Below are 27,291 nucleotides of genomic sequence, written 5' to 3'. Positions count from 1 at the left end.
ATTATGAAACATGTATCTGCATGTGTTTCATTTTTGTTTTTATTCTTTTATGCTGCTTCTAACTGCTTTTCTCCATTAACATAATATTGTAAGCATTTTCTATGTCATTACTGTTTTAAATCGTTGTTAAATAGTACACTAGTCTATTATATATAAATATCAGCATTTGTTTCCTTAACATTTATACTTAAGTTTTTTATATTTATAAGTGACCCAGCCATGAATGCATTTATACATGAATCTTTGAGCAAATGTAATTATTTCCTTGCACAGATAAATTTCTAGAAGTGGAATTAGTAGTAGGTCAAAGGTTATGAAGTTACTTTGGGAAGTCTGTGGCTATATGTATTAGGTCTTTGTAGAATGTAATATACTTTGCAAATACTAGGTAACGTGAAAGTAGAAGGGCAGGTCCCATTACTGAATTCCAGAGGATTTACCAGGTACTTTACTAGAAACTACTTGATATTATTTAAAATACAGGTTCATTGATGGGGTCCTAGAGGTCTACTTTTATGCAGTGTTTTGTTGTGGTGGCATTTAATACAGTCATATTTGTTTTGTACACGGGTATCTGAATATATTTTTAGTGACTGTTGAATATGTCTATGTAAATGCATGTACATTTCAGAGACACAGTGCTTTGGGGAATTATTTGTGCCCTTTTTTTTTTTTTGCGGTACGCGGGCCTCTCACTGTTGTGGCCTCTCCCGTTGCGGAGCACAGGCTCCGGATGCGCAGGCTCGGCGGCCATGGCTCACGGGCCTAGCCGCTCCGCGGCATGTGGGATCTTCCCGGACCGGGGCACGAACCCGTGTCCCCTGCATCGGCAGGCGGACTCTCAACCACTGCGCCACCAGGGAAGCCCTATTTATGCCTCTTTTCTCCTGTCTTAGTTAGCATGAGTGTTGACTATTTTGAGTAAAAGTTTTTTAAAACATTTTTAAGGATAATATAAATAATATTGATACAGTAACTATATATAAGGAGTTCAGTTTTGTTTTTTTTTTTTCTACCTTTGGAATTTCAGACTTCAGAATAAGCCCCAGTTCTATTATACTGCATTCCAAATTCCTCAGATATATTCAAATTCATTTTAGTCCTGGTCAGATATCATAAGACCAGGGAAAGTAGAAAAATCTACTCTTCTCATACATGTGGTGAGAGCAGTGATCTACTTTTATCTTAAGCCATATAGTTTAAAATGTGTCATTTTAATGAGAACATATTAAGATTTCACCTTATTATAAGGTTGGCAATATAAATCAGACTTTTTTTCATTTTAGAAATTCATATTCCTTATATTACTTTAATATTTTAATTCAAGGAAAATATTTCTCATATTAAACTGTTTTTTTTTATCTTTTTTTTTAAATCAGTAGCCACATGGGGAAGTGGTTTTGTTTATTTTAACTACATAATTTTTTTTAGCTTTATTGAGGTATAATTGACAAAAATTGTACATATATAAGGTGTACACCTTCATGAAAAGATGATAAATGCTTGAATTAAAGCATTGGTAGTACAAAAGAGGGGACAGTTTTGAGAGATTCTTCAGAGTCAAAATTGACAGGCTTTGTGGTTGATTGAATGAGGGACAAGAAGAAAGCATTACTGCCTCACAGGATTTTGGTTGGAATGGCATACTGAATTGTTATTGCCATTAACCAAGATAGAGGATAATACTGGGAAAATGTAAGATTTCAGTTTGGGACAAGTTGGATGTGAAATTGGTGGAGTATCCGCTGGAGAGAGATTTCACTGGAAATAGAGCTTTGAAAATCGGGGCGAGAGTTGGGGAGATTAAATTGTATATCTGGATTCATCATTTGGAAATCAGGAAAAAAGTTGGGGAGATTAAATTGTATATTTGGATTCATCAGCAAATAGCTGTTGAAGTAAAGGTAGTAGATACAGTTACATAGAAGGAGGATGAGGACTGAGAAGAGAAGGGAGCCAAGAACAGAACATTCAGAAACCCCGTGTATATCACTATAGCATGTTAGATGGCTTCCTAAGTTCTTAAGCTCATAATAAACTGAAGCTATAATATAACTTTTTTACTTCCTAAGTGAGTTTCTTAGTCGATGAATAGTGAGTACAAAAGGTGCTATTTGAAAAACTTTTAAAAGGATTTTCTTTGTAACTGTATGAAGTAGATCCATAGGGAGAGGAAAGGACCTAAAACTTGTGGTTTTAATCTGTGTCTCTGTTTTAGATTGATTCTCTAAAAGATGCCTTTGCAAGTACTTCTGAAGGTAAGAAATTCAGCTGGTCTATTAGTAAGTGTTTGAGACAGTTAGAATTAAGTGTGTGTGTCTGTGTCTATGTGGGTGTGTCCCTTAGAGTAAAGTGAAGACTTCTCCAGCCCTAAAATCTAGATCTGTGTTCTTTTACCACTGATTTTGCTGTGTGAACAGTTAGGTAAGCTATTTTGCCTTTTTTTGTTTTCATTTCCTTACCTGTAACATAGGGACAGTAATGTGTACCTTGTTCATTTCCCAAGATTATTGGAAGGGGGTCTAAGTGAAAATGCAGAAACACTTTGCAAAAACTCAAGGTGACACAGAAATGTGAGGAATGAATACTGACAAGGTTATTTCATAGTTTAGAAAAAGACACTGACATGGTTTCTTAACCTGAAGTGACAGAGAGGAAGTGTGTAATGTTGGGGATTTAGGTAAACTAGCGTAGTTCTTGCATTTCTGTGTATTTTTTTTCATTTCTGTGTATTTTAATAGGTAATCCTTTGAATACATAATCAATTATAGTTTTGCCGTTTTTTCCTCAGGTCATGGTAAAACACCTGTTTCCACTCGTACTCGAAGTAGTCATCTAAAGCGGCCAAAGATTGGAAAACGGTTTCAGGATTCTGAATTTAGTAGTTCTCAAGGGGAAGATGAAAAGACTCCCCAGACTTCACCTACAGCTTCAGTGAACAAGTGAAGTATTGTTTATTTTACTCTCGTTATTTTGTTTATTCTTATTTTCATATTATTAGTGTTTAGTTTTTAAGGTGAAGTTTATTGTTTGTGTAGTAAATGACCTTGGTGTAGAACTTTGTATTTGAGTTCTTCCACAAGATTATTGATTACACTTGGTAAGTGTCACTTTGACAGTGGTATAGGGAGAAGTTGCTAGTAAGAGAGTGGAATAAACTCATGATTTAGTCTCTCGTGTGAAAATCCAGGAGAATATTCTAGTGATTATATTATCCCAAATGAGTCATTATTGTCAACTTTGACAGTAGCTATGGTTTTTAGCAGTGCTGAGGTTTAGTCAATTTAAAAAACCCTCAATTTTACTTTATAACTAATTCATTTTACTGGGTTATAGAATATAACAAATTAGTGATAGCCATAAATGGTATTGTCAACTCCTCCAGAAACCTAATAGCCAGCTGAATCAACAGAACACTTGGATCAAAACCTTATTCTCCATCTTCCTTTGAATCTTAAAGAAAGCAAGATTTTCAATATTATAGTTAAATTAGGCTTTTGCTCTGATAGTCCTGCTAACTGTTCCTGAGTCAACCATTCATAGTGTTGCCATTTTAGTTGTGAAATTATTCTACTCAGGTAGAGAATTCTGTAACTCTGCCAATTTCATTATGTATGTAACTTTAAATTTGGATAATTATGTAAATGTTATATTTTAATGAAAAATTCATCACTTTAAAGTCAAATTTAAGTAAATATTTAATTTGTGAAAAGAGTAATGAGTTTAGAGAATTATAGTTTTTTTCACTGAGCAACATTTGTTGTAATACCCTTTTTAGAAGGGAATGTAACAGTAAATTTTTAAATTGAACATCTCAGAATTATTGTGGCCTTTTTTTTGCTTTTCATAAAATAGTAACAGTGAGACTAAATGCTTAAGTGCTCAGACACTATGAAGAACAAAACTTCATCTTTGCCCTTGAAGAATCGACTGTCTATAAGTTTCTAATACACATATCTGTACCTGTGACACAGGTTAAGAGCACTGCAAGGTGGATTGTGATATAATAATAGAAGTGCAAAGTGCTATGGAGGCAAAGGAGGGTGTGATTGATTCTAATTGAGGGGATAGAGAAATTTGACATTTGTGCCAGGGCTTCAAAGATAAGTAGAAACTCAACAAGCAGAGTTGGGAAAGAAGACTTTCTTTTCTAGTTCGAGGGTCTACAAACTGTGGTCTATAGGCCAAATCTGGCCCACCACCTATTGTTGTAAATAAAATTTTATTGTAACACATCTGTGCTTATTAGTTCACATTTTTATTATGGTTGCTTTTGCTTTACCCTGGTGGAGTTGGGTAGTTGTTCAGAGACCATATGGCTCACAAAACCTAAAGGAAAAGTTTGCTCACCCCTGGTCTCCACCACGGCTGTTCAAAGAACCTTCTGTCATGGTGGACATGTTCTTTGTCTGCCCTTCCCTGTCCAGCATGGCAGCCACTACTCAGTTTGCTCATCACCCAGCACTTGAAGTATGGCTAGTGCAACTGAGGAGCTGAGTTTTTAATTTCACTCAGTTTTAATTACTGTAAATAATGACAAGTGTCTCATGGCTATTGTATTGCACTGTGCAGTTCTAGACTGCAGGAGTAACATGAGCAAAGGCACAAAGCTGGGAGGAGTGTTGGTAAGGAAAACTGGTGTATAGGTAAATGGTAGCATCGAGTAGGAGGTAAAAATATAAGGGTCTGGTCATGTTAGGCTTTGAAAGGAGGTATGCTTTATTCTCCAAGCCATAGAGAACCATCAGAATTTTCTGAGCTGGACTGTCACTGGTACAGATATGTGTATTAGAAACAAACTCTGGTGACTTACCGGGTGGTCCAGTGGTTAAGACCCTGCGCTTCCACTTCAGGGGTTCTGGGTTCGATCCCTCTTCAGGGAACTAAGATCTTGCATGCCATGGATGCAGGCAAAAAAAAAAAAAAAAAGAAACATAGTTCTGAAAACCTTACTAAAGCATGTATATGTTGCAAGTCTGAACATGAGTTGGGAAGAAGTTACAGTGTCCAGAGAGAATTGGGCCTGAAGTAGGAAGATGAGAATGGGAATAAAGTTACGTATTTGTTTGAAAGGCATTTCACAGGTAGAACTAAACTATGTCGTTTATTGTCCAAACTGAAATTTTTGAGAATGAAAGGGGCATTATTAATACACGCATACCTCAGAGATGTAGGTTCAGTTCCAGACTACCGCAATAAAGTGACCATCACAATAAATCAAATATTTTGGTTTGCTAGTGCATATAAAAGTTTTTTACACTATCCTGTAGTCTGTTAAGTGTGCGATAGCATTATGTTTAAAAAAAAATACATACCTTAATTTAAGAATACTTTATTGGTTAAAAAAAAATGCTGTCATCTGAGCCTTCAATGAATCGTAATCTTTTTCCTGGTGGAGGGTCTCGTCTCAATGTTGGTGGCTGATGACTGATCAGGGTGGTGATTGCTGAAGGTTGGGGTGACTGTGACCATTTCTTAAATAAGACAGCCATGAACTTTGCCACATAGATTGGCTGACTTCTTCCTTTCACTAACGATTTCTCTGTAGCATGCGATGCCGTTTGATAGTATTTTACCCACAGTAGAAATTCTTTCAAAATTGGAGTCAATCCTCTCAAACCCTGATGTGGCTTCGTCTACTAAGTTTATGCCATAGTCTAAATCCTTTGTCATTTCAACAATCTTCACAGCATTTTCAGCAGGAGTGGATTCCATCTCAAGAAATCACTCTCTTTGCTCATACACAATAAGCAACTCCTCATCCATTAAAGTTTTATCTTGAGATTGCAGCAATTCAGTCACATCTTCAGGCTCCACTTCTAATTCTGATTCTCTTGCTATTTCTACCACATCTTCAGTGACCTCCTCCACTGAAGTCTCGAACCCCTCAAAGTCATCCATGAGGGTTTGAATCAACTTCTTCCAAACTCCTGGTGATGTTGATATTTGACCTCTTCCCATGAATCGTGAATGTTCATAGTGGCATCTAGAATGGTTAATCTTTTTCAGAAGGTTTTCAATCGACTTTGCCCAGATCCATCAGAGGAATCTCTATCTGTGGCAACTATAGCCTTATGAACTGTAATTCTTAAATAATAAGACTTCAAAGTCGAAATGCTTCCTTGATCCATGGGCTGCAGAATGGATGGTGTGTTAGCAGGTATGAAAACAACATGAATTTCATTGTACATCTCCATCAGAGCTCTTGGGTGACCAGGTACATTGTCAATGAGCAGTCACATTTTGAAAGAAATTTCTTTTTCCTGAGCAATAGGTCTTAACAGTGGCCTTAAAATATTCAGTAAACCACGTTGTCAACAGGTGTGCTGTCATCCAGGCTTTGTTGTTCCATTTGTGGAGGACAGTGGAGTAGATTTAGCATAATTCTTAAGGGCCCTAGGATTTTCAGAATGGTAAATGAGCACTGGCTTCAACTTCAAGTCACCAGCTGCATTAGTGCCTAGCAAGAGAGTCAGCTTGTCCTTTGAAACTTTTTTTTTTAAGTGGGTGGATACATCTGTGGCTGTGCTACATTTATTTATTTATTTATATACAGCAGGTTCTTATTAGTCATCCATTTTATACACATCAGTGTATACATGTCAATCCCAATCACCCAATTCATCCCCCCTGCCCCCCCCCACCCCCGCTTCCCCCCCTTGGTGTCCATACGTTTGTTCTCTACATCTGTGTCTCTATTTCTGCCTTGCAAACTGGTTCCTCTGTACCATTTTTCTAGGTTCCACAAACATGCGTTAATATACGATATTTGTTTTTCTCTTTCTGACTTACTACACTCTGTATGACAGTCTCTAGATCCATCCACGTCTCTACAAATGACCCAGTTTCGTTCCTTTTTATGGCTGAGTAATATTCCATTGTGTATATGTACCACATCTTCTTTATCCATTCATCTGTTGATGGGCATTTAGGTTGCTTCCATGACCTGGCTATTGTAAATAGTGCTACAATGAACATTGGGGTGCATGTGTCTTTTTGAATTATGGTTTTCTCTGGGTATATGCCCAGTAGTGGGATTGCTGGTTCATATGGTAATTCAGTTTTTAGTTTTTTAAGGAACCTCCATACTGTTCTCCATAGTGGCTGTATCAATTTACATTCCCACCAACAGTGCAAGAGGGTTCCCTTTTCTCCACACCCTCTCCAGCATTTGTTGTTTGTAGATTTTCTGATAATGTCCATTCTAACTGGTGTGAGGTGATACCTCATTGTAGCTTTGATGTGCATTTCTCTAATAATTAGTGATGTTGAGCAGCTTTTCATGTGCCTCTTGGCCATCTGTATGTCTTCTTTGAAGAAATGTCTATTTAGGTCTTCTGCCCATTTTTTGATTGGGTTGTTTGTTTTTTTTAATATTGAGCTTCATGAGCTGTTTATATATTTTGGATGTCCTTTGAAAGTTTAAGCCAGGAATTGGCTTCTGTTCTCTAGCCCTGAAAGTCCTAGATGACATCTTGTTCCAATAGGGTTTTTTGTGTGCATTGAAAATCTGTTGTTTAGTGTAGCCACCTTCATTCATTATCTTAGCTAGATCTTCTGGATAACTTGATACAGCTTCTACATCAGCACTAGCTATTTCACCTGGCACTGTTACGGAGAGAGCTTCTTTCCTTAAACCTCATGAACCAACCTCTGCTAGTTTCAGACTCCTTTTCTGTAGCATCCTCACCTCTTTCAGCCTTCATAGAATTGAAGAGAGTTAGGCCCTCGTTCTGGATTAGGCTTTGGCTTAAGGGAATGTTGTGGCTGGTTTGATCTTCTAGCCAGACCACTAAAACTTTTTCTCCATATCGGCAATAAGGCTGTTTTGCTTTCTTATCACTGGTGTGTTCACTTAGAGTAGCACCGTTAATTTTTTTCAAGAACTTTTGCTTTGTATTCACAGCTTGGCTAACTGTTTGGCACAAGAGACATAGCTTTCTACCTATCTCAGCTTTCAACGTGCCTTTCTCACTAAGTTTAATCATCTCTAGCTTTTGATTTAACGTGAGAAGACGTGTGACTCTTCCTTTCATTTGAACACTTAGAGCCATTGCAGGGTTATTAATTGGCCTAACTTCAGTATTGTTTTGTCTCAGGGAATAGGGAGGCCCAAAGAGAGGGAGAGAGATGGGGAATGGCCAATCAGTTTCAATAGTCAGAACACACACAACATTTATCAGTTAAGTTTGCTATCTTAAGACTGGACATAGGTATATGTATAACCAATTCACTTTTCTATACAGCAGAAACTAACGCTACATTGTAAGTAAACTATACTCCAATATAAAAATTCATTACAAAAAAAGTTGGTCATATGTGTGACCTGTGGCACCTGGAAACAATTAAAATTGTAACATCAACCATCACTAATCACAGATCACTGTAACAAATATAATAATAATAAAAAAAGTTCAAAGTATTGTGGGAATTACCAAAACGTGACACAGACATGAAGTGAGCAAATACTGTTGGAAAAATGGCTTTAGTGGACTTGCTTAGCACAGGATTGCCACAAACCTTCAATTAGTAAAAACATAGTATCTTCAAAATGCAGTAAAACAAAGTGCAATAAAATGAGGGATGCCCGTAATTATGCCAGTGCTGGGACAAAAGTTGTAAACTGGACTGTCCCAGGTAAGCTGAGATGTATGCTCATCCTAGGAGAGTAAGATCCAATCAATATAGATAGAGTAAAAGAAAGGTCTAGTTTACATAATTGAAAAGGTGGTGATCGAACTGGAGAACAAGGTAGGAAAGAGAACAAACTTGTAAGAAGATGAAGAGGTTGGTTTTGGACCTATAAAATTTGAAGTTGTTGTCTGAACAACACTTAGTTGATTCTCTAAAGTGTTACTTTATTAACAGATTCCTGAAATTTTATATTCATCTTTAATAAAACAAGTAAGAATGTTTTTCTTTGGTTTTATAGATTGGAGTCTACTGCACGAACATCAGAGAGCTCAGAAGAATTCTTGGAAGAAGAACCTGAACAGAGTGTGATTGAATTTGAGGATGAAAGTAGTGATAAAAATGTTCGACCAGCACCAGAAACCCAGCCAGGCCTGGAAAAGCAAGAAGGTGAAAAGGTAGGAGATTCACTTATTAAATAAAATGAATGGAAGTAAAATTTAACTTTTCTTAGTCATATATTGTTAGAAAAGCATAACGATGTATTTTAGACTCTTAGTAGAAATTGTATTTAATGTTAAAAAGCATATATGTCAGGACTTCCCTGGTGGCGCAGTGGTTAAGAATCTGCCTGCCAATGCAGGGGACATGGGTTCGAGCCCTGGTCCAGGAATATCCCACATGCCACGGAGCAGCTAAGCCCGTGTGCCACACAACTGAGCCTGCGCTCTAGAGCCCGCGAGCCACAACTGCTGAGCCCATGTCCTGCAACTACTGAAGCCCATGAGACTAGAGCCCGTGCTCTGCAACAAGAGAAGCCATCGCAGTGAGAAGCCTGCGCATTGCAATGAAGAGTAGCCCCTGCTTGCTGCAACTAGAGAAAGCCCGCGTGCAGCAACAAAGGCCCAACACAGCAAAGATAAATTTAAAAAAAAAAAAGCATATATGTCTAAAGCAAGGTCAGGTAGTAGAGGATAAAGTGACAAGTATTTTATATTTCAAACTGAGTTTATAAAGTTTGACATATTGCAAAGATAAAATAGAGGATGTTTAGTTAGTAATGTCCCTCAGTGTATTTAAAATACAAATTAATTTGTAGAATTAAACATACTTAAGAAGTGACAAATGTGACTATAAGAGGTCTACCTTATAAAACCAGTTAGAATGCCTTAATATCCAGCAAGCCCTAAATTGCACCCCTATTTTGGTTAGAAGGATAGAATTAGTTGTCCAGAAAAAACATATGTATTTGACTACAGTTGATTTACAAATTCCTAGAAAAATAACTAAATTCATTTTTTTTACAACTAGAAAACAAGGAGGAAAATCCTTTGTGACTGAGTAAAAAACTCTTTATCTGGCTTCATTTCTTTTTTCATTTTCTCTATTTCCTATCCTTCTTTTTCTTTAATATCTTCAATATTTTCCTCTCTTACAGATTCCTTATTTCTTCTTTGAAACATACTTAAGTTTCTTTAAAAATCTTTTACCTGTTTGTCAAGTCCAGCCAGGAGCTAAGCAAGTGAAACTGCATTACTGATTATATTTATTAACTTGCTCCAATTTAGCTCCTGTTTCCTCTACTTCATGAAATTGTATTTTTTAAATGACATTTTTTCTCTTGTAAAAATTAGGGAAACAAACACATTTTTTTTTTTTTTTTTTTTGCGGTATGCGGGCTTCTCACTGTTGTGGCCTCTCCCGTTGCGGAGCACAGGCTCCGGACGCGCAGGCTCAGCGGCCATGGCTCACGGGCCCAGCCGCTCCGCGGCATGTGGGATCTTCCTGGACCGGGGCACGAACCCGCGTCCCCTGCATCGGCAGGCGGACTCTGAACCACTGCGCCACCAGGGAAGCCACAAAACATATTTTAAAAAAGGGATTTATATGCTTCTAGATGTCTACGGGAATGTATATTTTTGTGGTTGTTTTTTTTTTTTTAATTTAAGATTATACTGTACATCCTTCATGTAACCTGTTTCTTTTGTCCAACAATACATGTGACACTTTGACTCAATTCTGGTGGGTTTCCTTACCTAGGTTGACTACTCTCTCTTCCTCCGGATTCTCTAGTACCCTGGCTTTAACACTGTTGTGTTCTGGTTTCTTGGTTTTCCTCTCTCTGAAGTTTTGTTTTGGTTTTATTTATTTGCTTTTTGACTCTTCTGCTTCCTGTTTTTTCCCCTGTATTTGTGGACATTCTAGAAGACTCAGTTCTTGACTTTCTTCTCTTTTGAAAATGCATCTAGTCTAATGGCTGAATGGTCATCTCTGTGGGGATGACCAATAACTCCAGACTTTCAATATTGATCCAGACTTCAGTATTACTTGCCTTCTGAATATTTCTGTTTAGACAGATGTCTTTTATCATCTTAAATTTTAACATCTCTGTTCTTTCCTATCACTTCTCTATTGAGCCTTTTTTCCTATTTCTTATTTTTCATTCTGTTCCCAAACCTAGAACTTGAAGGACTGAGTTTTTCTCTTCTGTTGCTTCTCCCTTGTAGTTACTCACCAAAATTCTGTTTTTTTTATAAAAACTTTTGCTATATCTTTCTCATTTCCTTCCTTTTAACATTTCTCTTACCGTAGTTGGTTCTTTTGTGAGTTTTATTATAATTACCTTCTGTGTGCAGTTTATTCTTTATACTCTCTGGCCAGATTAATTTTTCTAAGTCTGTGATTTCAGTAGCCCTTAGGAAAGCATTCATTATATGATTTCAGGGGTTCTATATAATCCAGCCAAGTCTATTTCTTAAAATTTGAGTGCATCAGTGTTCTAATTTTTATTTTAATTAATTTAAATTTATTTTATTTTTGGCTGCATTGGGTCTTTGTTGCTGTTAGTGGACTTTCTCTAGTTGTGGTGAACGGGGGCTACTCTTCGTTGCAGTGCATGGGCTTCTCATTACAGCGGCTTCTCTTGCTGCGGAGCATGGGCTCTAAGCATGCGGGCTCAGTAGTTGTGGCTTGCGGGCTCTAGAGTGCAGGCTCAGAGTTGTGGCACACGGGCCTAGCCGCTCAACAGCATGTGGGATCCTCCCGGACCAGGGCTCAAACCCGTGTCCTTTGCATTGGCAGGTGGATTCTTCACCACTGCGCCACCAGGGAAGCCCAGTGTTCTAATTTTTTAAATGATAATTAAATAAAATGATCTCTAATTATTAGAATGTCATTAGGATTAATTAGAAATATTAGATGTTAATGAAAATCTTGTAAATTGATAAACCTTGGAGGAGGAGTTTCAGAAATTGGAGACTTAGTGTTATCAAATCGCTTTTCCATATTTTAATGTGATTTAAGGAGCAGCATTGTTCAAAGATGACCCTTTGTTGACAGGAGAATGAGCTCACTAAGACTGAGAGCTCTCTCCTCCCAGCAAGAAGCTGTACCCAAACTCAGCCTCCCACAAGACTGCTACTGCTTCCTCCCCCTGCGTGCTAAACTGTGACTTCCCAGGGGCCCCAAGGATTCTGAGTGCCGAGCAGCTGATGTTCTGTAAAGAGCTGGCACCAAATCTAGGCATCCTCTGGTGGCTTTTTACTGAAAAGGTTCTTCCTGTCACTGCCCTGTATGGAGGAAGAGAAAGAAGGAGGCAGGGTCTCTTCACTGAATCTCAGACCCACACTGGGTCCATAGAGCATCCTGGTCCTGTCTTTTTTCCATGAGAACAGAGGGAAATTGGGGTACTTAATGGATTCTTTTCTCTTACTGACTCTGCTGTTCCTTAACCTGTGTCCTGTAACATGGTAGAGTGTATCTTGAGTCCTGGTGCATGACAGGGCGACTGAGAATGGACCCACCTTGTATGACAAGTAAGTTAATCTGTAATTCTGTCCTGACTTTTTTTGCCCTCGATGGTGTAGGAATCTGAATCAGAGCCTATGAATGGTGAGATAATGGATGATACTCTTAAGACTTCACTTATAACAGAAGAGGAGGACTCCACTAGCGAAGTGTTAGGTGAAGAATTAAAATTGCAGTCTTTTAATTCCAGTGAAGACTCTACGAATCTTGTTCCACTGGTGGTAGAATCTTCAAAATCTCCTGAGGCTGTTGCACAGGATAAGGTAATGGAGAGATATCCTAATTTTTTATAGTTATAGTGTCCAGTGTTGCTGACTTGGCTAGGGCAATGTGGGATATATATCTTCCTCTACTTTAACATGTACAGTCCTTCAGGAAGAATCAATTTTACTACATTGGGTGTTTTAAGAAGATGCAATCAGTAATGTTTTTTAAAATTCAAATCTTTGTAACTTCATTCGTCTGACTTACGGTAACAAAATGAGTTTCACTTTGTAGATTTAGGAAATGCTTAGAAAAATGGGTAAAGCATTATTTACCAAATATTTGAATACGTATTACTTACATAGTCTGTGACCAGTACTGTCATTTTAATTTGTTTTAATTAGGGAGACAGATTAGATTAGTGGGGAAAACTTGATGGAATATTTTGAAAGAAATTTAATTATTTATTTTTATTGAAATATAGTTGATGTACAATATTAGTTTCATGTGTAGTACATAGTGATTTGATTTTTGTGTACATTATGAAGTGATCACCACTGTAAGTCCAGTAACCATCTGTTCCCTATATAAACTTATTACAATATTGTTGACCATATTCCTTATGCTATATATTACATCCCCGTGGTTTATTTTGTAACTGGAAGTTCGTACCTCTTAATCCCCTACCTCTTTCAGTCCCCTCACACCCTCCGTTCTGGCAACCACCCATTTGTTCTTTTTATCTGAGTCTGTTTTCATTTTGTTTTGTTTTTTAGATTCCACATACAAATGAGATCATATGGTTTTTATCTTTCTCTGTCTGACTTATTTCACTAAGCATAATCCCCTCTAAGTTCATCCATGTTGTTGCAAGTGGCAAGATTTCATTCTTTTTTTACAGCTGAGTAATATTCCATTGTATATATAGGTGCCACATCAAAAAGGAAATTTAATTTCTACTTTTGAATATTCCAATTTAAGGGTAAAAAACTCTTGTATCGCATTATTTTATTAGTGTCTCACATAATTACATGAATAACATTTTCGCTGCCCTCACCTTTCACCTAATAGTCAAACTCAGTGGGGTAGCACAGTGTCAAGTCCCAGGAGTCTCGGTTCTGGCTCCAGTAACACCAGGAAACTAAAAACTGAGTTGATTCATGGTTTTGAAGAATCTTGACATAAAGTTTGTGCCCTAAGTACTTTTTGGGGTAAAATCATTACTTTTATTGCATCTTTAAAGCAAGAACTTAATGAATCCAAATTATCACGTAAGACAGTTTCGAAGAAATTGAGCTGTATTCAGAACATGTGCACATGATTAACAAAAGTAGTGAGTACTGAATTCTTTAAAATGTGGTTCAGGGTCATTGCATATTAGTGTCTGAGAATAATTTATGTAAGAACTATATTGCAAAAGTTGTTCACCGGGTTTTTTGTTTTTAGACTTCACATGTAACTGACTCAGAAATGTTGCTAGATGAAGGCCCATCTGATGACAAGGGGCACACTGAAGAGAGGCTGCCTCTAGTTTCAAGAAAGAAAGCACATTTTGGGAGTTCAGACAATGTAGCTACTATCCCAAATGAAGAACGGTCCGACAGTGGTTTTCCAAACTCCGTGATAACTGAATTTTCTGAAGAATCGATTCCTGAAAATGTATCACCCAACACTACTGCCTCATTGGAAGACCAGGGTGAGGAGGGGGTAGCTGAGCCCCAGGAAACATCTCCAGCTCTTCCTCAGAGCTCTTTAATAGAGGTTGAACTTGAAGATGTGCCATTTTCACAGAATGCAGGACAGAAGAACCAGTCAGAGGAGCAGTCTGAAGCATCTTCTGAGCAACTGGATCAGTTGACACAATCAACAGAGAAGACTGTGGATAGCAGCTCAGAGGAGATAGAAGTGGAAGTGCCTGTGGTCGACAGGCGGAATTTAAGAAGAAAGGCCAAAGGGCACAAAGGACCTGCGAAGAAGAAAGCCAAGCTGACCTGAATGAGGAAGAAATGTGGATGATAAATCCTCTTCTTTGTAACGTAATTGTTGTTTTTAAAATATGGCAGTTAATAAATAGCATGGGGCACAGGATAAAAACTCCAAATTTTCAATTTGAACTTATTTATGATGCCGCTTTTCCCTCCCCTGTAGGACCTAGGATTCACCGTTCTTTTTAATTTTTCAGGCTATTTTGTGTAAATACAATTTTTTTTATTTTTATTAACCATGTTTCGATTTTGGGAAACCAGATCATACTATATTTTCTTTAGCAATTGGGGATATCTGACCATTAATATTTCACAAAATATAAATTAAAAAATGTGAAAGTAGTAGGGCTTCCATCAATTGTTAAGGATCACAGAAATCTTCTATACTAAGGGTTTTAATAGTAATCTTGGTGAAGGTTCTAGAAGATTTAAATTTCAAAACTAATCATTTTTTAAAATGTAGGCATGCTTAAACAAAAATGTCAGTAAATTAGGATAAATGCAACTTCAACTAAATGAGAGCACAAATTTGGAAATTTATGGTCAAATGTTTATGAAGGTGGTTATTTTGGCCTCTTAGTTCTTAGTTGTAGGTGCAGTTTCTTCCTTTGACTTCAATGTCTGTGGAAAGGCACAAACAAAATCTGTTTCCAGTTCACTCTTGATAACATCTGATATTAACAGTACTGCTAGGGATTTAACTCTGGCCTGTAGGCACTCGTATAATTATTTAAAATTTCATTTGAATCTGGGGACTGTACTTTTGTCCTCACCCAGTTAACATGTATACTTTAGAAGTGTGAGAACCCTTCCTAAGGCTTCTCCTTAATCCTGCCACTGCCTTTATTCTAGAATCTTCATTATATTCCCCTCACTTTCATCCACTTCCCTAACTCATGGAGTGATTCCTGTCAAAAGATCTTTTTGCCTGCCTGCCAGCTTATGCCCTTGGCTTCCATTTTTGGTAGGTTTGGAACTGCGCCCCACAATCTTAGACCTAGATGGCAGGAATAAGCTGCTCTAGGAGCCATAGTTACAAGAGCTTAAATCAGATTGGAGGCTTCGTTTGTCCCTTTTGGCTTGCTCGCTCTTGATTTGTTCTGTGCGGACAGGTTACAGTCTAGCCTGTGTGTACATTGTGGTTGCCTTTGCCTGGGTAAACTAAAAACAAAGAACATCCTCAATTGTTTATTTTTGTATAATAATTTATTTAAAAATGAACAAAATGGTTATCCTTAGAATCCAAAGAGAATCTTAAAACAGTCCTACTCTTTGGAAGTATTATGTGTACTCAAATTTTCATGTAAGTTTGAGAATGCTTTGAGGCCATTTAGATTGTTTTTAAAACTGCTTGGTCCTTACATGAAAAAAAAATGTGTTATGACTTTGTGTCATTATTTGAGGTGCTAAGGATTGATGTTGAAGGTTTATTCAGTCTACAGTCAAATGATACTAAATTTTATTTTGGGATGTTGGCATTTTAGGAAGATTTAAAGTTGAGGTAAAAATCTTTAGCAGACAAAATAGCAAACCCTCCTTATTCGTGTAAAACTTTGAATACTTGTATCCTCTACTATTTTCTTTAATTATTGGTCAGTTAGGCCAGATTATTCCATTCTAAATGAAAATTAAGCACTTTGGCCATTTGTTTTCCCAACAAATGCTAATCAAGTGAAAGAATAAGTATGACTGATATTAGTGTTATCTGTTGAATGTTTATGCTGTTTTATACATTTTGTGAGAAATTTTTGTTAATACCACAATTAGGGAAATAAGGATTTAGTAAATTCTTAACCTTTCCATTTTTAATTTCTTAAAATAGATTTAAAAACCTAACACCTACTTTTTTACTTGGATTCTTCAATTGTTCTCTTTAAAATATTTTCTTTAAAAAGGTGTAGTTTAACTCGATGACAACTCGATGTGTGAATATAGTTACTGAGGTTTACAAAAAAGAAACGTTTATTTATATGACCACTAAGGACTTGCAGTATAAATTTAAACTTGTTAAACTTGTTTGGTTTAAACAGTAGGTGCATTTTAAGCAGTTTCAAAACTTTCTGTTCAGCACACAATTTTTGTCCATATTATCTCTGACAGAAAATGTTATTTTGGAGTTTATAGTTGGTAGAGGAAAGTTAGGTCACATGAAAAAAACCTAACTTTCATGTTCAGTAACAATGAGTTCTATGCTCAGTGAGTGAGTGTAGAATTTATAACAATTTATCCTCAATAAGGAATCTAAATAAAACTTAATCACATTACTTGTACTTTTTGCAAAAGGCATTAGAAAAACTCTGAGAATGACAGAGGACTGAAATCTGATTTCAACCAGGTAGTCTAGTTGTTAAGTGTCCAGTTACATTCTATAGTCCTTTGTGAAATTTTTCTGTTTAGAAGTCTTATTTGTGGAGAAGGGAGTTCAGTTCAGTTTGTGTAAATACATATATATTTCCTTGTGTAATATAAAGCAGTTATTAGCAAAATTTTTGTTCTTTCAAGTTTATTCAATTGCTAGACATCACAGAAATATATTTAAGAATTTATTATAAAGTTCCTCTACAACTTTTAACAGTGAGAGGGTCTATTATGATTTTTTATAAAATCAAATAGCATGACAGAATGTCAATCTTCTACTACTTAAAATGTGTCTCTATTCATGGTGTTTCCATTCAGTGCAGAAAATTATCATGGCAAGGATAAAAACTACTAGTGATTAATGGTTCACTTTTAGCTGACCACCAGAACACCACCTAAAATGGTTTCAGTGACTTTAGAAAAATATCTTGAAGGTCTATGATTGCCTCGAATTGAGCCTTTACCTGGTATCTAAATATCTGCTCTTACATTCTGATTTACTCTTAGGGATTATACCTTCTAAGGTTTGGTCACACCAGCAAACTGAAACAGATTTTAATGTAAATAAAGAATTTATACTAACATTACTCATCTGTGTAACAGTATTTTAGAAATTTCTGCCTTGTATGTCCCCTAGTTGCAATACCGTGTTTGAAGTGTTAACCCAGTCTTTCATGGGTGTGATTAGTTACAAATGTTTATGCTTCTGTTTGCATACTTAGTATCAAGCTTTATTTGTACAGATAGTTTAACTTATTTTTGGTTGTGAAAAATAAGCAAACCTCAGTTCTGTATCCAGTGCTTACCTTCAGTAGATTTTTTTTCTTTCACCCTCCAAAATTTGTCATTCACACATTCCCCATTTCTATTAGCGGCAAAATCATTTGTTAAAATCTAATTGTAAGGAAGGTTCTGCTTCTGTTATCCTGAAGTAATTGTATCATACTGGATAGTAATTCCCAAGGAACTAGCCTTTCTTTTCCTTAGTGTCTGTGTGTTCTAAAACTTCTACTGTGTTTATACAATTTAGAAAAGATGTTACATTATTCAGAATAGCAAGACTTACTCAAGTACTTACGTTTGTTTTCTTGGTAGTTTCTTTTTTTCTAATTTTTTTTTTTTTTAACAGTAGTAATTAAACCTATATTTTGTGATTGTTTCCTGGTCTGTGTTTTGAAATTCCTTCCCTTTCCCCTAAGTTCATTGGTGAAGATGTGTTTAGATATTGAATTTATTTAGACACTGATTTCGTTTAAGGCACAATCACATTGGTTGTACTTTCAAGACAGACTTAAAAAAAAAATAAACAGAATTGAAAACAATTAATGTGATTATAAATTAATATTATAGACACCCTAAAGCTCAAAGTCACAAACATAACTCAAATCACAAATGTGCTTTTGACTAAAACATGACCTTTTTAATATTATCTAAGTAACTGCAAATAAATTTCTCTTTAAGGACATCAGTGCAGCCTTTTTCTTTTTAAAACTATTTTACCTGGAAGTACTTAAATTTTTACCACTTTAAAAATATAACTACACTACCCTAAGTTTAGAATACAGGAAATGCTAAAAGTATAAACATTTTGGTTGGTATGTTTTTCATGTATCTATCTTGAGTAGAAAATACAGTTCCAAGTATATGGCATTATATATGATGAATGAGAGGGGGAAAATGTTTAAAATACTAATTCCCTGACTTACTATAGGAATAATTAGAAGTAAAAAGTTTTATCTAAGTTCTTTTGAACTTTATAGTGTAGTATGCCTTCTCATATACTTTATATTTTCATTAAAATGCTGTGTTAATGCTACATTTCTTAGGATTAATAATCTACAGTGAGGAGGAGGAGACCTCAGGTAAGGTCTTAGATGTGACAAAAAGTTTCTTGGCTTATTCCTCACAGTTAAGTGTGCACAAACCTTTGATAAAATGTGTTTTCGACTGCACTGGCTTTTCCAATAATGACAGATCTACACTGCTTAGTACCACTTATTAATACAGATACTGATGAAGTAGGATATTTCTATAATTGATTTTTTTAATCATGCAATTTGATGAACATCTAAATGCTAAACAGACGCAAAAGACCAATTTGTAAAACTAGGCCATTTTAATCTTTTTTTTTTTTAAACAATAGAATAAATAGTTTTCTTGATGACTGCAGACATGTAAGGCTGATTGGCAGTATTCAGAAATATCAGAGTAATGGTTTCCTGATTGGTGTGTAGTCTTCAATAATTATAAGGAGTTATTTGTATGTATCTGCTGTCAAACCAGTAAGACTGCATTTATGCATCCGTCATTTTCAGGATTGTTGGTAACCTGGGCATATTTTCCTAAGGAAAACAAAACAAAAAGGAGGGATGTTAGCTAATAAAAATTACCTTTAAAGAATACATATAATCTTTGCCCAAATTATTTACAATTACCACTTTTAAGAAAGAAAAAATGGACGACCATAATATATAAATGAGATTTTATAAAATGAAATCACTCAAGACCAAGCTTGAGTTCTCCATACAATTTTTATATAAGTACTGTTTTTATAAATGGTGGCTAGCTTCATTCTGTTACTATGTTATATTAACAAGCCTTTATGGATTGACCTGAGCAATGCTCCTTTTCCACACGATTCTTGCTGGAAAAAGCATCAAGTATTAATTAAGTTTCAAATCAATTTAACCTATTTTAAAACCGAGGTCAAGGGACTTACCTGGTGGCGCAGTGGTTGAGATTCGCCTACCAATGCAGGGGACACGGGTTCGAGCCCTGGTCCAGGAAGATCCCACGTGCCGCAGAGCAACTAAGCCTGTGCGCCACAACTGCTGATCCCACGTGCCCTAACTACCGAAGCCCGCGCGCCTGGAGCCCGTGCTCCGCAACAGAAGCCACCGCAGTGAGTAGCCCCGGCTAACCACAACTAGAGAAAGCCCGCCCGCAGCAACAAAGACCCAATGCAGCCCAAAAATAAATTTATTTAAAACAAACAACCGAGGTCAACTAACATGAAGTATGTGCCAGTGACTCATACTGAAGATTCAATCAAGAAGCTATACCGTTTAAAAGAACATTAATGTTTCAAAGAACATTAAAGTTTAGAAATATCTCGGTACTGAAAGCAGAAAACTAAGAAAATGAAGAAAAAATTTTAAATTGTTGCATGACATATTTCAGGCTTTAATTATTACTGAAATAGTGTGGCTACAGTGTTTGCTGTCTGCCTCCCTTCCCCCATTTGTGGGCAATTTATTTTCTTCCAATATTTTTCAGTTACAATTTCCCATCTGCTTTTCTCATATCTTTTTAAATAAAAAGCATCAAAAAAATATCTAGCAATGTAGTAAACCTTACGTAACTGAAACCAGTAAACTAAAGAACTGCATTCATAACTCTCTACAGTGTTCTTCCTAAAGATTTAAATCTGATTCACATCAAGTTTAACTGCATTAAAATTTGCTCTATACTTTATGTCAACTTAAAAACTTCTATCTTAGGATTATAACATTAGCAGCCCCATATTCAAAATTGTACTTACCCCAAATGACCTTGCCTCCTTGTGTCACTAGGCCCAACTCGCTCACGTTCACCTCGATAACAGTACCTTTGGTAATAACACCCAAAGCTGTATATAGTGGGGATGAGGGATTCTTCTTCACACCAAGTATTGGCAGGCAGAAGGTGGCTTTCAGTTCAGGATGTGTTACATGGGCCTTCTTAAAACGTAATCCCTAGTAAGTCAAACACAATGTTTTGAGTCGAAAATGTTAATGATGAATATTGATCCTTTTTGCTTATCTTTTCCAATCCTCTCCCCACCCTGCCCCAAAAGGATTGAGTGTCTAATCTTAAGGCATCGAAGAAAATACTTAGAATTAATTCTACAGACTAAAAACCTCATAGTTAACAGGAAAAGTATGTGGGGGAAAAACCCAAACACATACTTCTGAAAAGTTTTCACCATGGAACAGCTACCTAGCATCATATTCAGATTTTCTCCTGTCCAGTTACCTATACTTCCTGAGGACTTGCTACATGCCAGGCACTATGCTAGAGCTCACAAACAGCACCATTTAAACATGATAGCCTTACAACTCTCCCTATTTTTTTTTTAAACGGTAAAAACAAGGATCAGCAGGTTAAATAACTTGTACCCAGGCTAAATAGTGTGAGGGTGGAATCAAACTTAAGTATCTTGATTCCAAGTCTGTATACTTCAGCCACCTTCCATGATGAAAGATTGTCAGCTTTCTTTACGTTGATGGTTAATACTGGTCAAAAACTGGAGAGAGCCCAGAGAGATCTCTGTTACAGAGACCAGATTCACCCAGTCACCTAGATACGGTCTTCTGGGGTGAAGGCACTTTAGAAGCCACAACACTTTGCAATCTCTTAAATTTGATTTTTCCCTGTATGGGGGGGGGGAAGGGGGCAAATGACAGTAAATCAAATTCTTAGTAACAGACTCATTAGTCAAGCTTACATAACATTCAGAATGCCATATGATTAATTCACAACAAGAAACGTATCTGCCAAACTACAGAAAGCCTAGAACACCTTGACTAGTATATTCTCTCCCTGTAGAACTTGTTAAGATTACCAAAATGTATTTAGAAGATTATGAATATACAATCAAAATAAGGGGAGTCCATGATGGAATCCAGGAATGGGTGAACATTTTCTGTAAATAACCATATAGTGAAGCTCTTATTTTAGGCTTTGCAGGCCACATGGTCTCTGTTACAAATACTGTGCTCAAACTCTGTAGAAAAAAATAGCCATAGACAATATGTAAATGAACAGGCACGGCTGTGTTCCAATAGAACTTTTTTTTTTATAGAAGCAGGCTGTTTGACAACATTTTAATTCATTGAAAATTATTCAGGTTGAGAGCTAGAGTAACACTGCCAACTTTCCCCTCTTTGTTTTTGTAAGCAGGCTGGTATCCAGTGGGCAGATTAATTCATTCTGTTTAAAGACATTCTGCAGAAATATATCTTCAATTTTATTTGGGGAGGTGGAGAGGAGATTGGTTTTGACCATCACTGCTGTCAACAGAAATTAAAGTCCCATTTTAATATTCTCTTTTGTCAATGACTGCATACTAAGTATTTTCAAAAGCATTAAGATACTTCCCTTACTAAACTGGAATTAACTCTTGAAAAAAACAATTGTACTCATTCTCTAACTGTTCTCAAAGACAAGTGTCAGGCACATAGTAGATCACTTGTTCAATAAGTAAAATGACTGTGGAAAATGAAGATTCTAATATGTCATATTTAAAAGTCAAGATTCACTGACAATCTCTGTAATGAAAATTCTTTTTCATCTCAAATATCCTATGAAGCTGAAGACAAGATTCTTGACAGTAGTGGAAGAGTGCTAACCAATTCCATCAATAACTTAAAATAACAAAAATAGCCTAAAAACATCTATCAACCTGTTCTTTTCTATCAGTTTTAGGAATTTCAGGAAACTGTCAAGTACTTTATCCAGTTTTAACATAGAAAATGATATTTAAGCCATTGCACTCTAGCAGGGTCTTACCATTGGCCTAATGAATCTTTCATATTTAGGTGGTTTTCGAGTAAAGCCATCTCCAACAAAGCAAACTTTAGTAACCATCCTCTTCCAGGCTTTCTTCTTTCTCTTTCCCGTTCGAATAACTTTTAATACTTCTGTTTCTCCCTGGGCACGAACTTTGGGCAGAGGGACTTCCCATTTTCCCTAAAACAGGCCACAGTTAAAATTTATATTGTTAGTAAAAGACAATGAGAATAAAAAGTCAAATATTTTTTAGTTGTACAAAGTAGTAGATTCACTTTTTTGTGTAACCAACAACATTTTGGCTCAATTTTTTTCTAGAGATCTGCACTGTCTCCTGAAATTAATTGGAACTAGTTTACTACTAAATAGTTAATAGGGTAAAACTGGAAGACTGTCTCCACCTTTTGTTTTTAACATTTTTATTGGAGTATAATTGCTCTACAATGGTGCATTAGCTTCTGCTGTATAACAAAGTGAATCAGTCATACGTATACACATATCCCCATATCCCCTCCCTCTTGTGTCTCCCTCCCTACCCCACCCCTCTAGGTGGTCACAAAGCACCGAGCTGATCTCCCAGTGCTATGTAGCTGCTTCCCACCAGCCAGCCATTATACATTTGGTAGCGTATATATGTCCGTGCCACTCTCTCACCTCGTCCCAGCCCACCACTCCCCCATCCTGTGTCCTCAAGTCCACGCTCCACGTCTGCATCTTTATTCCTGTCCTGCCCCTAGGTTCTTCAGAACCAATTTTTTTTTTAGATTGCATATATATGTGTTAGCATACGGTACTTGTTTTTCTGACTTACTTCACTCTGTATGACAGTCTCTATGCCCATCCACCTCACTACAAATAACTCAATTTCATTTCTTTTTATGGCTGAGTAATATTCCATTGTATTCCACATCTTCTTTATCCATTCATCGGTTGATGGACACTTAGGTTGCTTCCATGTCCTGATTATTGTAAACTGTCTCCACCTCTTAACATATCTTTATATTTCTACCTTGAATGGATTTTTAGATTACATTTACTAGTAAGACGAAATCATCACCCCATATTTTGTACCTCCCTAGAATGCAGATTCCATGAAAAAATGGAAGCAGTGCAAGGCAGTAGAAAGAATTCTGGACCTATCACTAAGGGCATAGGTTCTAGAAGCAACTCTACCATTTCACAGATAAGCGCCTGTGAAGAGTGATTTACAACCTCCTAGATTCCAGTCTCTTCATCTGTAAAATGAAGAGGGGTTAAGTAGATAATCTCTGAAGTTTCTTTTGGTGCTAAAGTTCTACCATTCTAATTTTGATATTTACATATCAAAAAATAAGCAATAAGATTTTAAAAATCCAATCTGGAGACTAAGTTCTTTAAATGCAGATACTGCATATTCTGCTGATACCTAGATTTCTGTCAGTCTATCCACAGGTGTTTAAAAATAGTATCTATGTCTTTTTCTCTACTTTTAGCAGAATTTAACTTAATTTGACACCAAGTGCAACCCAGAAGTATTTATTTTTTTTAATTGCTCTATTTTTATCTAAGTCAAATCACATAGGATGCTTTCCACTTTTCTACTATTTAACCAGTTTTGGCACTGCAGGGCAGCAAAAACAAGAAGCAGTTGTATCCTTCTCCACAAGAGCACAACATTAGGAGTTGTCAAGTATAAGAACCTGTTTTAAATAATTTTTTAAAACTAAAGACGCATGGCATTCTAAAAAAATTTTAAATCCTGTTGAATGTTCTCATGGTGAGAAAGCACATTTTTTTATTCCTTAAACATTTTACATAAAATGAAACTTACAAAGACTTCAACATCTAAATAATGGGAATAGTTGGACTTCATTTTTCCATTTAACTGAAGAAACAACTAAGAACCTCAAATATGTATTTAAATAATTCTCATGAACAACGGCAACAAAAATAAAGACTTCAATTTTTACTGCTTACCGCTTTCTCTCTTCGTTTTTGTTTGATCATATTGGAAAGTACTTTAGCTCGAGACTGTCCCTCTCTGTCCAGTAGATATGCAGGAACTGCTCCTTGTGGAGTCTTTTCATCATTCTTCTGTTTGGTGTTTCTTTTTTCATGCATCTTAATACTACCAAGAATGAAAAAGATTCAGGATTATTGGTTTTAATAATTATTACTCAAAAGACTAACTTGGTACAACAAATAAATGATCACTTACGTCTTTTTCATTTGTATTTTCTCAGCATGGCGCTGTTTATGGTAGAGCTTAGCTTTCAGACCAATCATTTTTTTTGCCTTCTTTGAACGTTCATGAGCCTCTCGACCTTCCTTCTTTCTCTTTTTCTCATGGTAATCCAAACGATATCCATAGCGCTTACGGTGTAACTCGATATATTCATTTTGTGGCTATAACGATGCAAGAAGTGTTACTTTAATTTTAAAAAAAATCACTGACAGAATTATTCTAAAATACTTTTTTTTTTTTTTTTTTTTGCGGTACGCGGGCCTCTCACTGTTGTGGCCTCTCCCGTTGCGGAGCACAGGCTCCAGATGCGCAGGCCCAACGGCCATGGCTCACCGGCCCAGCCGCTCGGTGGCACGTGGGATCTTCCCAGACCGGGGCACGAACCCGTGTCCCCTGCATCGGCAGGCGGACTCTCAACCACCGCGCCACCAGGGAAGCCCTAAAATACTTTCTTTTGAGTAGCATATAAAGTATAGAAGGTCCTAGGTCATCCACTGATCACTTGATTAAATAACTCTTGCACTGTTAAGCCTAATCACATGATGTAAGTTAAATAAATTTTGATCCTGAATGATATGAGGCATCAGGATTTACATCTGTAATAAACTCAGTGAAAGTTACTGTTCATTGAAGAGAACTGTCCAAAATCCACTGGACCACAAAAGGGATGATCTGATTCTAGGATCTCTCTCTTCTGAACATTGATAATCTGGTCTTTCAATATCATCATCATACTTTTTAAAAATTTAATAACATTTTACTCAGTTTTATTGAAGTATAATTTACATACATACAATGAAGTGTGCCCTTCTTAGGTATAGATATAGAGTTGTAAGTTTTGACAAGCTACACAGCTCTGTAACCACCACAATCAAAATTGAGAATATTTCCAACACCCCAGAAAGTTCCCCTTTGAAGTCAATCCTCTTTTTCCATCTCCAATCTGATATCTATTGTCCTAGTTTTGCCTTTCCCAGAATGAAATGTAAATGGAATCTACAGTATGTAGCCTTTTGCATTTAGCTTCTTTCACTTAGCATAAGGCTTTTGAGATTCTCCTATGTTGTTGCACGTATCCATACTTCTTTTGACAAGTAGTCATTTTATGGATATAGCACCATTTGTTTATTTGTTTACCAGTTGATGGATATTTGGGTTGTTTCCAGTTCTTAGTGAATAAACATTTGCATATAAGTCTTTGTGTGGACATATGCCCAACTGTTTTCAAGGTGGCTGTACTATTTTGCGTTTCATGAGCAATGTATGGGATCCCCTTTTGCTTTTTAAGTGCCTGTTTTATCTTATACACCAATATTGTTTTATTTCAACACGCGGCCCCAGTCTATTTGTACTTTAAGACTACAAAAATAAAGGTGTAAAGCCAACTCCAGCACGGAGAATAATGCTATGTAACAATCAACAAGGTACTAGGTATCTTGTGTGGTGTTTTCAACTGCTATCACATACACCTGGCAGCAACCATAAAAAAGGTATGTGGAATGCCACTTTGCAGAGAAAGAGATTAGACATGTAGTAGAAAGACAAAGGGTCTGGCAGTCAGATCTGGGCTATACGCCCGGCTCTGCAACTCATTAGCTGCTTGGCCGGTGGCAGGGCATACTTTCGGTTTCCTCTATACTCTACGGTATAGAGTTATCACTAGGCTCTGGCACTGATGGTCACACAACTTTGGGCGAAGCCAGGAATTTAACAGAGTGAAACCTGTCTGGCTCTAAAAGCCTGTGCTCGGGCAAATACCCCACTCTATGGCCCGAGACTGAAGTTGTTTTCACTCCTCGGAGCGCACCCCGCTCTCATTCCCTCAACTGCACTTCACTTCCGCCTACCACCCCTCACCGCTAACCCCAGCGCCCCTGGGCCCCCAGGCCCCGCCACCTCTGACGCCCTAAGTGGCGAGCTCCTGAGGCGACCTTCTCACCATGGTGACGGCCGCCGAGCCACCGGGTGCAGCCGCCGGGGCGCGAAGAAGCTCTCAATTTTCTAGTCTTAGAGACCCACGAGCCGACTCCAAGCCGCCCGCGGCAGGAAAGGGACGCTTGTAACTCGACCGACTCCAGAGAAAGCGCTACACAGCCGTTCCGAGCCTCCGTTCTCCACTTTCAGCTAGAAGGACGGAAGTTGCTGGCCGGCGGCTTTTGAGTGAGGCACCGCCGGAAGTGGTGAAAAGCGGCGTCGCCGGAGGCAGAGGGAAGAATACGTAAGTTCCGCTCACGGGTAGGGCGTTCTCCCAGGTAGGGCGTCGCGACGTGAGGCCTTTGCACTGTTGGGTGCAGCCCGCACCTCGGCTCTCACCAGCCCGGCGGGGAAAAGCCGGCCTCCGGAATGCGACCAAGTGCCAGGTGGGTACGGGGCCGCGCCGTGTGACTCCTGCGTGCCTAGGCCCACGATGGCCACTGGCGACCTTACAGGATGCTACAGCCAGGCAAGCACGAGGACTGCAGGGTCTCCCGCCCCATCACCTCGGTGTCCGCCCACGTGTGGGCCTTTCTCTCTCGCCTTTGGCGAGAGCGA

At 37.4% G+C, this 27,291-nt stretch overlaps 3 protein-coding genes across 8 annotated transcripts in view; 2 read left to right on the top strand and 1 right to left on the bottom strand.

Annotated features, from left to right (window-relative positions):
- Positions 1-18,144, top strand: part of FAM169A (family with sequence similarity 169 member A) — a 65,486-nt gene extending 47,342 nt beyond the window's left edge. For all 5 annotated transcript variants that reach the window (XM_060295888.1, XM_030845812.2, XM_030845831.2 and 2 more), the window contains exons 9-13: positions 2,219-2,258; positions 2,792-2,942; positions 8,933-9,089; positions 12,498-12,701; positions 14,089-18,144. In XM_060295888.1, coding sequence (XP_060151871.1) covers positions 2,219-2,258; positions 2,792-2,942; positions 8,933-9,089; positions 12,498-12,701; positions 14,089-14,637 — 1,101 coding nt within the window. In that variant the 3' untranslated portion in view covers positions 14,638-18,144. The remainder of the gene's footprint in view (positions 1-2,218; positions 2,259-2,791; positions 2,943-8,932; positions 9,090-12,497; positions 12,702-14,088) is intronic.
- Positions 18,145-19,082: 938 nt separating this feature from the next.
- Positions 19,083-26,856, bottom strand: NSA2 (NSA2 ribosome biogenesis factor). The gene is made up of 6 exons (XM_030845872.2): positions 26,699-26,856; positions 24,733-24,920; positions 24,492-24,642; positions 22,536-22,715; positions 20,527-20,719; positions 19,083-19,327 (listed from the first exon to the last, which is right to left on the bottom strand). The coding sequence occupies exons 1-6, from the start codon at positions 26,699-26,701 to the stop codon at positions 19,260-19,262; spliced, it is 783 nt and encodes a 260-aa protein (XP_030701732.2). The 5' UTR covers positions 26,702-26,856; the 3' UTR covers positions 19,083-19,259.
- A 110-nt stretch (positions 26,857-26,966) lies between these two features.
- The window catches only part of GFM2 (GTP dependent ribosome recycling factor mitochondrial 2), a 48,631-nt gene continuing 48,306 nt past the window's right edge, over positions 26,967-27,291 (top strand). For both annotated transcript variants that reach the window (XR_009563388.2, XM_030845751.3), the window contains exon 1: positions 26,967-27,119. The gene's annotated coding sequence lies outside the window, so the exon portion shown is untranslated. The remainder of the gene's footprint in view (positions 27,120-27,291) is intronic.

The sequence above is a fragment of the Globicephala melas genome, chromosome 3 (assembly GCF_963455315.2).
Source record: "Globicephala melas chromosome 3, mGloMel1.2, whole genome shotgun sequence".
Lineage (NCBI taxonomy): Eukaryota > Metazoa > Chordata > Mammalia > Artiodactyla > Delphinidae > Globicephala > Globicephala melas.
Note: the sequence above shows the minus strand (reverse complement) of the source record. Positions and strands in the feature narration are given on the sequence as shown.